This window comes from Carassius carassius, chromosome 11 (assembly GCF_963082965.1).
Source record: "Carassius carassius chromosome 11, fCarCar2.1, whole genome shotgun sequence".
NCBI lineage: Eukaryota > Metazoa > Chordata > Actinopteri > Cypriniformes > Cyprinidae > Carassius > Carassius carassius.
Window position 1 is genome coordinate 15,082,651 of NC_081765.1, and position 12,072 is coordinate 15,094,722.

The 12,072-nt window shown below is 43.3% G+C and overlaps 1 protein-coding gene across 5 annotated transcripts; it reads left to right on the top strand.

The window, feature by feature from the left end:
• Positions 1-3,774: 3,774 nt before the first annotated feature.
• On the top strand, positions 3,775-5,954 carry LOC132152823 (zona pellucida sperm-binding protein 4-like). Of its 5 annotated transcripts, none has more exons than XM_059561725.1 (9): positions 3,775-4,116; positions 4,183-4,480; positions 4,552-4,739; positions 4,812-4,909; positions 4,979-5,136; positions 5,207-5,399; positions 5,472-5,619; positions 5,699-5,768; positions 5,845-5,954. In XM_059561725.1, exons 1-9 carry the CDS (start codon positions 3,808-3,810, stop codon positions 5,919-5,921), a joined length of 1,539 nt encoding a protein of 512 aa, XP_059417708.1. In that variant the 5' UTR covers positions 3,775-3,807; the 3' UTR covers positions 5,922-5,954. The 5 variants fall into 5 exon arrangements, with proteins under 5 accessions (XP_059417708.1, XP_059417710.1, XP_059417709.1 ...); XM_059561727.1 differs by having other exon boundaries at positions 3,775-3,960; positions 4,057-4,480; XM_059561726.1 differs by having other exon boundaries at positions 3,776-4,225; positions 4,310-4,480.
• Positions 5,955-12,072: the final 6,118 nt, after the last annotated feature.

Consider the following 12,072-nt stretch of genomic DNA (forward strand, 5'->3'; position numbering starts at 1 on the left):
CAGGGCAGAGCAAAGGACCACCACAGCCGAGCAGATGAGACAGAAACCCACCAGGGCGGAGCAGAGGACCACCACAGCCGAGCAGATGAGACAGAGGCCCACCCGGGCGGAGCAGAGGACCACCACAGCAGAGTCAATGGCCCAGGAGAGCAAGTCTGGTCAGGTAGGACTGAAATAAAGAACATGAACAGGTTAATGGCGGCCTCCGTGGCCATGATGAGATGGTAGATGGCCTCCATGGCCATAACAGGACAGGCAATGAGTTCATAAGCGGCCCCCATAGCCATGACGAGAGGGTAGATGGCCTACGAAGGTTCTGCAGCAGTTGCCGCCACCTCTGGAGGTTCCACCGCCGTAACAGTCTCCTTGACAGCAATAAAACGGACTGAGAGAGCATTGCTGGGTGCAACAGACAGGATGTGATGAGGCTCTGGAAGTTCAGCTGAGACATGACCAGGCTCTGGATGATCTGTTGTTATATAACAAAGCTCTGGAAGATCTACTGAGACGTGATGAAGTTCTGGAAGAATGGTAGTGATCTGACTGGGCTCATAAAGACCAACCATGACTTGACCCTGTTCACAGAGATCAACGGTGACCTGACTTTGTTCACGGAGATCAACGGTGACTTGACTTGACTCATGAAGTTTAACTGTGGTTTTACTTGACTCATGGGTGTTAATGGTGCCTTGACCTGACTCTGGACGGTCAATGGTGATCTGACTCGACTCTGGGAAATCAACGGGGACCCGACTCAACTCTGGAGAGTCCACGGGGACCTGACTCGAATCTGGAGAGTCCACGGGCGGCCATCTTGTCTGGAGACACAGGCGTAGAGTCGGCCATCACCCCAGCCCTACTGCCATGGTCCAAAACACTTGAGCCAGACCACCCACCTCACTCCCCCTTTGACAGAGGGTGGTTAAATTCAAGAGTCTCCCCCTCCGCTCCTCCATGGTGGCTGGGGAAAGGATTCGAAATCCCACACTGCTGGATCTGGGCATGATGGAGTCCTTCTGTCACAAAGTGCACACAAACAAGAAGATCCAAAAGCAGTGTTTTATTAGGGTAATCCAGAATCATAAATCAGCCAGCAAAGGTCAAAATCCAGAAAAGCAGTCCAAAACAAGAAACACGACAAAAACCAGGGAACATGAAAATACCGGGTGACATTAAGCAAAGACTCCATGACAATGACAGAAACAAACAGAGTATATATAGACAGGTGCAAACAATGTGAGTGGGAACAGCTGTGTGCAATGAAGTGATTAGTCCAGATAAAGGCTTGTGAGAAATGCAGTACTGAAGTGGGGTGAGGATATGGGGAAGTGAGACCTCTAGTGGACACACAGGGATACGCAGACCAAACCATGTGACAGTTTTCACAGCATTCACCTTGTTCGTTCTGTGTTTGTCCCTCACCAGTGTCCCATTGACACTCGTAAGGTTTTGTCAGAGAACAATGTGATAATTGGCGGTATGTCCATGCTGCCCATGTTCTTCCATGCTCACCCTCGGCCCATCCAAGATTAGGATGAGTTTGTTTCTTCATCAGGTTTGTAGCAATGTAGCATTGCATCAGTGTCTCGGCGATGGATGCCCTGCATGAATGGGTGCCGACAGAATGAGAGTAAAAACATCACAATAATCCACAGACATAAAAACATCACAATAATCCACACCACTCCATTCCATCAGTTCACATCTGGATATGACAAAAACAAAAGCGTCAAGACGTTTTTAACTTCAAACTATTGCTTCTGGCTAAAATAGGAGTTCATAATCCCAGTTAAAGGTGCCATAAAATGCATTGATACAATATTTTAAATGATATCTACATAAAAGGTATGTGGCTTGGGTAAGGGAAAAAATTATCCTGAAACGGTTTTACATGTCCATTTACAAACCTAGGATTTGTTCCTAGAATTATTTGTAAGGGTCATGAATAATAATGTTGAGCTCTGCTCTGATTGGCTGTTTCACTGCCAAAAATCTTTTCTGTCCAGCGTGAACGATGGAGAGATTAGGCATCCAACCTGATATGTCTGAGCCTGTATCAGACAAAGATACAGATTTTAAAAGATTTTGAAAGAATGTTTAGTGTCTGAGTGAACGAGGCTTGAGAGAGTTGTCAGTGAAGATGTGGACGCAGCCTCTGTGTTGCTGTTATAAGCATTTTTGCACTTGTCTTTTCCACTTTTTTTGACACTTTAGAAAGCTAATAAAGTAGGACGTTGCAGTTTAGGGTCAGCGATATCTTTATCTACCTTAATTTTTTATTTATTTATTAGTTTTAATAGCAATATCTGGCAAAATTTGCATCGATGTGCAGGTCTGGCTGGCCTAGAACATGGGCTGGTATACGTTATGCAAATGTTGGGGGTGTAAACATTAATGATCCCTACTGTAACGTCACAGTCGGTGTTTTGTTTGGATTCGCCTCTTTTTCAGTGGACTATTGCAGCACGGGATTTTCAATGGTGTTTGAGGCTCACGATATTTCACAATCATTTCCATGTACATAACTCTTATTCAACTATGCCAAGGTAAATACAGTTTTCCAGTCTGTGGCAGCTTTAACAGAAATATGTTCAAATATCATTTTGCAAGCTTTTCCATGAAGTTATTAAAATTTTATTTTTGAATGTTCACTGGACGTCCAGCTTTTTTTAAAATGTTTTTCCTGGTTATGATAATGTTAATGGAACATTTGATCATTTTCCAAACATTATGGAAACGTTACTTTTAAATTTTCTCTGAACATTGTAAAACAAGTAGTAATATTTAAAAAGATTCTATGAATAATGTTTTTTTGCCAACATTTTGAGAACACTATTAAAGAACGGATAACTTTGAATGACAATAAACACACAATTGCAATGTTAATTGACATAGCTTGCATCACGGAAAAAAATAAACATTCCAAAATTGGTGTTTGCAGCTGGGGTCTTTTATTGTACTTGTCCATTAAACTGATTTAGTCATGTTAACTCAGATTGCTCTTTTCTTTTTCTTTCTTTTTCTTTCTTTTTTCTTTTTGCAGTCATGTTTTACTAAAGAAAGTTTGAGGTCTAATCATAAAGAATAAAAGGTTGTTAGGGTTTCTCTTTAACAATGTTTTTTTTTGTGTGTGTGGTTTCAAACTTGCTGACAAACTTCTATGGATTCTATGGAATTATTTCCCCCAAGGAATCAAAAAGGTAAATTTGGAGAAAAAAAGTCAGCAACCTTGAGATATTAGCGAACTGTGAGATAGATCAGTCATGACATAAATAGTCAAAATGACCTTTTTTTTCTTCTCTATTTATTTTTATTTTTTTAACTCTGGAACTGTGGAAATAAGCTTCCATATACTTTAAATCATTTACTGCTTAATATAGTATTTTCTTCATATTTGTAAGAGCACACTTGTCTGCGGGGAGTGGTAAGGACAACGGCACCAAAGAAAAACATCTACTTTTGGCAAGTTCCAGTAAACATTGAACTTGAAACATTCTTATTTGTTGTCAATATGACATTGGACTCAAGAAACACCATGTTAACAGAATTTGAGAACCAATTACAATCAGATAAGATAGTAAGATTTTTCAAATTCAGTTTGTGCATTTATGTTCAAAATAGGAAAAATAAGGATTCTATCTTGAGATCCAATGAGAATCACCCAGCTGCATAAGCTCCCCTTTCTGCAATTCATGAGAACCATTAGTGTTAATGAAGAGGGAGGGACTATCATTAATTAGCTGAAATCTGTAGAATACAAAAAGACCAAAAGAACAGTATCTCCACATTGTGTTTAGCTGTTAAACAATGGCTGGAAGTTGGTGTTTGGTTCAGATTTTGCTGGTTTGTGTTTCCTGTCATGCTGTTCCACACTGGAGTAAATCGCTTCAGGATGTTCAGTCTCTGATGACCCAGCAGTTTCTGCTTCAGAAGCCGATTCAACAACCAAGTAACCAGCAGGTTCCTCAGCAGTTTCCGCCTCAGAAGCCAGTTCAACAACTACCTAAACTGCAGTTTCCGCTTCAGAAGCCGGTTCAACAACCAACTTACCAGCAGTTTCCGCTTCAGAAGCCGGTTCAACAACCAACTTACCAGCAGTTTCCGCTTCAGAAGCCGGTTCAACAACTACCTAAACCACAGTTTCCGCTTCAGAAGCCGGTTCAACAACCAACTAACCAGCAGTTTCCTCAGCAGTTTCCGCTTCAGAAGCCAGTTCAACAACTACCTAAACCGCAGTTTCCGCTTCAGAAGCCAGTTCAACAACTACCTAAACTGCAGTTTCCACTTCAGAAGCCAGTTCAACAACTACCTAAACCGCAGTTTTCACTTCAGAAGCCAGTAGTGCAGGCAGATTCCCTTGATAAATGTGATGTAGCTGATTCTGAGCAGATCCAATGTGGTCTACCTGGGATCAGTGGTGCTGAGTGTGAAGCTATCAACTGCTGCTTTAAAGCACAGCAGTGTTTCTATGGGAGGGCGGGTAAGTGTTCTCAATCTTATTGTTTGTTAAACTGATTCTCTGCATTAACCTGCTCTTGTACCTTGTTATAGTAACTGTCCAGTGTATTAGAGATGGTCAGTTTGTGGTAGTGGTGTCTAGAGATGTTACTCTGCCTCGACTGAGTCTGGATTCGGTTCATCTGCTGGGTGGAAACGACCCACCTTGTGCTCCTGTGGGGTCCACACCTTCCTTTGCCATATACCAGTTCCCTGTGACCGCATGTGGCACGAGTGTGATGGTGAGCAGCTGCTACTGGTTTTTCTGCATTTGCTTATGAAGGACTGGATGCTGCCACTGTTTCTCCTCACAGGAGAATGGCGGATATGTGGTGTATGAAAACCGAATGACCTCATCCTATGAAGTGGGGATTGGACCATATGGTTCCATCACAAGGGACAGTCACTTTGAGTAAGTGATCTATGACTTGGTGTGAACCTTAATCCCTGATAAATGCTGCAAGCTCGCTGTGTTGTCCAGGTTTCTCTTCCAGTGTAGATACTCTGAAACTTCTGTGGAAGCTCTGGTTTTGGAGGTCAACTCTGTTCCTCCACCTCCACCAGTAGCTGCTCCTGGACCTCTCAGGGTGGAGCTCAGACTGGCCAATGGCCAATGTGTCACCAAAGGCTGTGCTGAAGGTAAGGTCTTGTCCTGTGTCTGCCTAAAGCCTTTCAAACTTGAGTCTGGTTAAACCCCAGTGTTCCTCAGGGGATGAGGCCTACACTTCCTACTACAGTGACTCTGATTATCCAATCAAAAAAGTCCTGCGAGAGCCTGTGTATGTTGAGGTGCACATTATGGAGAGGACTGACCCCAACATTGTCCTGATGCTGGGACATTGTTGGACGACTTCAACCCCCAGTCCACTCAGTCTCCCCCAGTGGGACCTTCTGATCGATGGGTGAGTGTACAGCCCATCTTTATCCCGTTAGTCTGCTGGGAGGTCCTTTCTAACCTTCTCTTTTGTCCTCAGATGCCCTTACCAGGACGACCGTTATCTGACCACACTGGTTCCAGTGACTGGATCGTCTGGTCTTCAGTTCCCAACCCACTACAAGCGCTTTGTTGTGAAGATGTTCACATTTGTAGATCCAGCCTCACTGGCTGCTCTGCAGGAAACCGTATGCCCCGCTTTACTTTTTAACACTTGTATTTACTACTCGTGGATTCTATGACTTGAGCCTCTTTCTTGCCTGTCAGATCTTCATCCATTGCCGTACAGAGGTGTGCCATCCATCTGGCTCTTGTGAGCAAAGCTGCACCAGGAAACGTGAGTTCTTGCTTTCTCTTGACCGGAGGAACTGAGCATTTTATTAGTGTTCTCACTTCTAACACTTCTCTTTCAGGAAGAGATACTCGTATCAAGGCTGTCTCTGGGGAGCAGACTGTGGTTTCTAGTGGAGCAGTTACTCTGGTCATGTAAATCTAGTTTTTAATAAACTTTGCAGAACCCGGAGATATCTTGTCTATTGGTATTATTCTGCAGAATCTGGTATCAAATGCCCCTCTTGCCAGTTTTTTTTTTTCTTCCTCTCACTATCAAACCAAGGTTCCACAACCTTTTGTAAGGTTGTGCATTCAGAGTCCTTTATCCATCCTCCAGTTGCTAACCTGGAGCAGCAAACGGTTCCCCTTTTTAAAGGGTTAATTGTTAACAGGATGTTTAACCCATCCAAGTGCACATACACATTTTGCGGGGGAGCAATTGGTGGTCTGGTGTCTTCCTCAAGGGCACCTCAGCTGTGGGTATTGAGCTGAATCCCCCCCCCCCCCATTCTTGCTGGGACTGAGACTTGAATCTGTTAGCTTTAGGTTACAAGTCTGACTATTCAACCTTTGGGTTGAGACTCAACCACCACAACTTGTGGGTCATATTCGACGCGTCTGTCAGTCATCCTAGGACTCTCTGCATCTATGGGGAAAGATTTGGTTGCAAGCTGGGCAGTTGTGGCCTAATGGTTGGAGTCAGACTTGTGACCTAAAGGTTTAATACTCCCTACCAGTAGGGAATGTAGGTTAGGGATTGAATGAACCGTGCTCCCTTCCAATTTCAATACACCTAGTTGCTCCCCAAAAGGGATGGTGGCAAGTAAAATGATTCCTTCGCATGTTTAGCTGAGAGGACAAAATCCTGGTGGAGCCAAGCCTTCTGACAAGAAACAAATTACAGTACATATTTCAAGAAATTTGAGGCATTTTTATTTCCTCATGCGTAAAAGGCTAACCTGCACCCTGGGGCATAATATTTTGGGCTATACCGAAGGGAGTGTTGGAAAATATGACTCGAGAGTAAAAAAAAAAAGTGGTTTGCTGAAAAACTACTAGACCCCAGCAGTAGCTGGTGATGAATTTTATTAATGCACATAGTAGGCTATATATTATAGTCTAAATAGTAATACATTTAAAATACATTAACAACTGTAATTTTGGAGAACGCACTTAATTTGAAATTAAAATCAATTTTACATAAAAATAATTGTACTTTAAAATACAATAACATAATTATGTAAAATGTATGTTTAAGTAATACTTAATTTCGACTATCATAAAGTGCATTTTTATAAAGTGCACTTAAGTATGTTAAGACCTATTGTGATTCAAGTGTAATCTCTTTAAGTACACTTAAGTGGTCTTTAATTTAAACTATATGATATTATCTGCAAATGCACTTTTAAAAAAAGTATACTTTTAAGATTGGAAGTACACAAGTTCACTTTTAATAAAATTAAGCACACTTCTTTTTCACAAGGGTATATTTGAACAGCGAAAACAAACAATTAACATAGAATGAACTGGTTTTTGTGAAAGAAATGTTGATCATCCTGAAGAAGAAGTGTCTGTTGAAACAAGAAGCCTCCTGTTCCTCCACCACCCCATAGTGCTGAAATTGAGGTGTTAAAATGAGGACTTGATTTATTAAGTACTAATTGTTGGTGTGAATGTCTCTGCTCTAGTTTGGTGCGGGTTATTGACAGTCTCTACTGAGTGTGAACTTTTAGCGGCTGGCAGATTCATGGGATCAACTCCTGCTGAGCAAATAATATTTTTGAAAAGTTGCAAAGTTGTTGCCACCACTCAAAAATCGGCCCTCGAGTCCTAGGGGGGTATTGTTTATTTTTTTCACCTCCAACAGGCTAGTGATTGATGAGAGAGGGAGGCTGTCTGTGAAAAGAACAGAGAGAGGGAAGTGAGCTGGACTGGGAGGTGGAAGAGAGAAACAGGCCTAAAATAAGCCACTCATCGGTTTGGACTGCTCACAGGTCAGTGGTGAAGATGTGTTCTCAAGCCATCACATTGGCCACATGACAGGGATGGCAGGCCATCACTGGAGGCCTTAAAAAGAGTGGCCCGCAGCTCTATTTATGGAGCAGAAATTCAGCCACTGACACGCGCTGTCAGCTCATGATGGATTAGTGAGAGAGGCCTGGATAGGCGGGAAGAAGGGTTATATTATTGCAGCACTATGGTTTTAGGGACAACATTTCATAAAGTATTTACAGGCCCAATTCAGGGGTCGAACCGAGATCCTGATCATTAGACATCAGTGTTTTTATAGATTAATAAATGAGTGCAGTGGCGTGCACAGACCTCTGGAGGGGCAGGGGCGAAATGGCCGTACGAGGGCACAATCACGGACCAGGGGTAGCATGTGGGGGTATTGTTCCCCCTCGGCTAGGGGTGGGCGATATGGCAAAATATCATGAATCTTTTTTTAAATATGTTTTTATCACGAAAAAATTGTGTTATTATTTTATCTTTGTTATTAAATAATTAGAACAAAGATACACATTACAAATACACATTATATACAAATAAAATAAACTGTGTTTTATTGTCAGATACAATAGTATTTAGCAGGAGCATTCAAAATTTTTTATGAACAAATATAATAATAAAACACTATATACCTTGATTCCTATTAAAGCAACTGTATTTAAGTTTTTCAGTCAAGAGTATTGAGTGATTTATCTCTTTGTGTTTGGATTTTTATCAACATTAAAGGAATAATTAACCTAAAAATTAAAATAGGTTAGCATTTTATTTTTTATACCTTCATGCGCTCACTCAAAAGTTGTTTTAAACCTTAATAAGTTTCCTTCTTCTGCTAAACATAAATGCTATTTTGAAGAAGGTGGAAAACCCAACATTTCCTGGTCCACAGTGACTTCCATAGTATTTTTCCTACTATCAAGGTCAATGTGGCAACTGTTTGGCTACCCAGATTCTTTAAAATATCATCTTTTGTGCTCAGCACAAGAAATAAATTAATATACATTTGGGACAACACTGAGTGAATAAACAATGACAGAAATTACATTTTAGGGTGAACGATCCCTTTAATTACAGTCGGCAGCATGTAGCCTACTGTCCCTTTAAGACCTGCACCGCATCTAAAATGCAGACATGCATCTGTTTCTTTCAGTTGTTTACTTTTATTTTAGACATAACTAACTGAGTCTATACATAAACCTTGTGTGTTTCGACAGTATTAGCACAAAACATAACTTAGTTCAGTAATCAGGCACAGTTTGACGGGATTTTTCATTTTCATTCGCATGCTTTGAGTGTGCTCAGAAAAAACGCACGTCAGAACAGCACACTAATTAAATGTTTAAATAACCAATAAGGCTTTAAACCAGATGCAAAAAAAAAATACTTTTGTGAATAAGTGCAGCGTCCCATGAGAGTAATGTCTTGTCCAAATAATACCCACACTTGAAGTCTTTGCCACTTATGTGCGTGTGCTCGTGACAGGAAGTAAGTGCACAAGACTGTACAGATCTTAAAAATGCCAAAGCCGAGAGAGTTTGCCAGACTTAAGGTTGCTCTGGAGAACCTACTGCCTGTTGATGCTACAGAGCGTTTTAAATACCAGATCCTGGTGGATCACCTGAAGTATGAGGAGGCACTTCTCATATACAAACTCACTGCAGCCCTACACTGACACTATGACAAGCCTAATTGAGCATTATGGACAGCCTCACCAGCTAGCTCTCAGGAAAATAGCTGATTTAATGGAGGCCCCCAATATTGCACGGGGTGACTCCAGTGGGTTTAAGCGATTTGCCTTGAAAGTGAGAGTACTCGTGGCGATGTTAGACCAGCTTGGGGACACTGGAAAGACTGAGCTTCACTGTGGTTCACATGTAACACGGCTTATGTCTAAACTGCCACATGATATACGGGCCGAATTTAAGAGATTCCTGTACCCAATGCTTGTTACAATCCCAAGCCTATTGCACTTTTCTGACTGGCTTGACTATGAGCTGAAGTTGCAGGAGACGGTGTATGAGCCTCTAACCAGTGAAAACAAGAGCAGAGCAGGACCCAGAACAGAGCGCCGTGACGCTAAGAGTGGTAAGTGGTAATCATGCACACCACAGACCAACCCGAGAGCACACTGACAGTAGAGAAGGCCTTATCTAGCACCAAGCAGCCAGAGAGGACAGCATACTGCCCTTACTGCTCGAATACGCAACACTTCCTAGTGTGCAAACTTTGCACAGCTTACAGTGGAACAGATAACAGCGTGAATTAAGAATAACAAGAGGTGCTTGCGATGCGGTCGCACACACCAGGCTGTACAGTGCCGCTTGAAAAAGACATGTCACAAGTGTAAGGGGAGACACCTGCAATCTTTGCATGAAGTGAATATAAAACCTGCAGCTGAGGATACATCCTGCCTTATCAGCACAACTAATGAAGTTCTGTATGTGGACAGGCGGGCTGGATGCAGCCAAGTGCTACTGAAAGTGAGTAAAGTGCTGCTGCGCAACGGTGAACACTCCTTGGAGACATATGCCATCCTTGATGATGGATCGGAGTGGACCATTTTCCTCCCTGCAGCAGCGCAGATCCTTAAGCTTACTGGTGAACCGGAAAATATGATCCTCAGAACTGTTAAACATTTAAGAGGCCTCCCTCTCCAGACGATTAACAGAGTGCAACCCCTGTTGTTAATTGGGTAAGATTATACCCACTTAATCACTCCAGTGGAGCCAGTGCGTGTGGGACCCCACGGGGGACCAGCCGCAGTGAAGACAAAGTTGGGCTGGACACTTCAGGGGCCGATCATGTATAGCAAGCAGCAGGCAACATCACAACAGTGTCTGCACATCTCCACCCTCTCACCCACTAACGAGCTTCTACAGAGTGTAGAGAGATTGTGGCAGCTGGATGTTCTGCCTTACAGGAGTGAAAAGCTTGTCACACGCTCAAGGCAGGATCAGGAAGCAGTCTGCCTGCTGGAGGCAAAGACCACACAAGTAGATGTTGATGGAATTCAGCACTATGCTACTCACCTCCTCAGAGTGAAGAACATGCCACTGCTTCAGGCACCTAAGGAGGCTGTGCTAGCTAATCTCCGCAGTACAGAGAGGCGTCTGCGGCAAGACCCTCAAAAAGCAGCAGCATACTGTGCAGAGATTGGAAAGCTGGAAAATACGGGCTATGCAGTTAAAGTGTCAGAAGAGGAGCTGTGCAAAGCAGCTGAGTTCTGGTTCATCCCACATCATATGGTGGGCCATAACGGAAAGAACAGGATTGTGTTCAACTGTTCCTTCACGTATAAGGGAAACAACCTCAACGAGCTGCTCTTGCCTGGGCCCACCTTAAGTTCCAGTCTACTGGGTGTACTGCTGCGCTTCAGAGAGCATGCAATTGCTATCTGCAGTGATATCAAGGGCATGTTTCATCAGGTGAGGCTGCTCCCCGAAGACAAGCCCTTGCTTCGCTTCCTGTGACAAGACCTGAATACAGAGAAACCACCCAGCATCTACACATGGCAAGTCCTTCCGTTTGGCACCACATGTAGCCCCTGCTGTGCAATTTATGCACTGCTGAAACATGTGTTTGACCATAGTCAGCCAGGTGAAGATGTTGATAGAACAATCCTTTTATGTGGATAACTGTCTGAAAAGCCTCCCTTCTGTTGAAGAAGCCCATCACCTGGTCGACAAACTGATCTCACTGTTGGCTACAGGTGGATTTGAGTTACGCCAGTGGGCCAGTAACAACCCTGAGGTCGTAAGTCATCTGCCCAAAGAAGCAAGATCTGAGAGCAGTGAGTTGTGGCTCAACGAGTCAGGTACTGACCCACAGGAGATGGCACTAGGACTCCGCTGGCTCTGCAATTCAGACACTTTAAGGTATAAATACCGTATGCTGGACCAACCTACACCCACCATGCGAAACATATACAGAGTCCTGGCATGCCTGTTCGACCCTCTGGGATTTATAGTCCCCTTCACTACTCGGGCCAAGGTCTTGGTGCAGCACTTGTGGGACAATCAGAGAGACTGGGATGACCCTTCACTGCCTGAAGATGTGCTGCAGCCATGGCTGATGTGGGGGGAAGAATTGCAGTATCTCTCCCAGATTCTACTGCCTCGCTGCTATGTGAGCCCTGAGATGAACACTTCAAACCTCCAGAGAGACTTACACATCTTTGCTGATGCTTCAGAGAAGGCATACGGCTCAGTAGCCTATCTGTGCACAGAGGGTTCACAGGGCCGTGTGGAAGTGTCATTCCTGTATGTTAGATCGAGAGTGGCCCCGAAGAAGCAGCAATCACT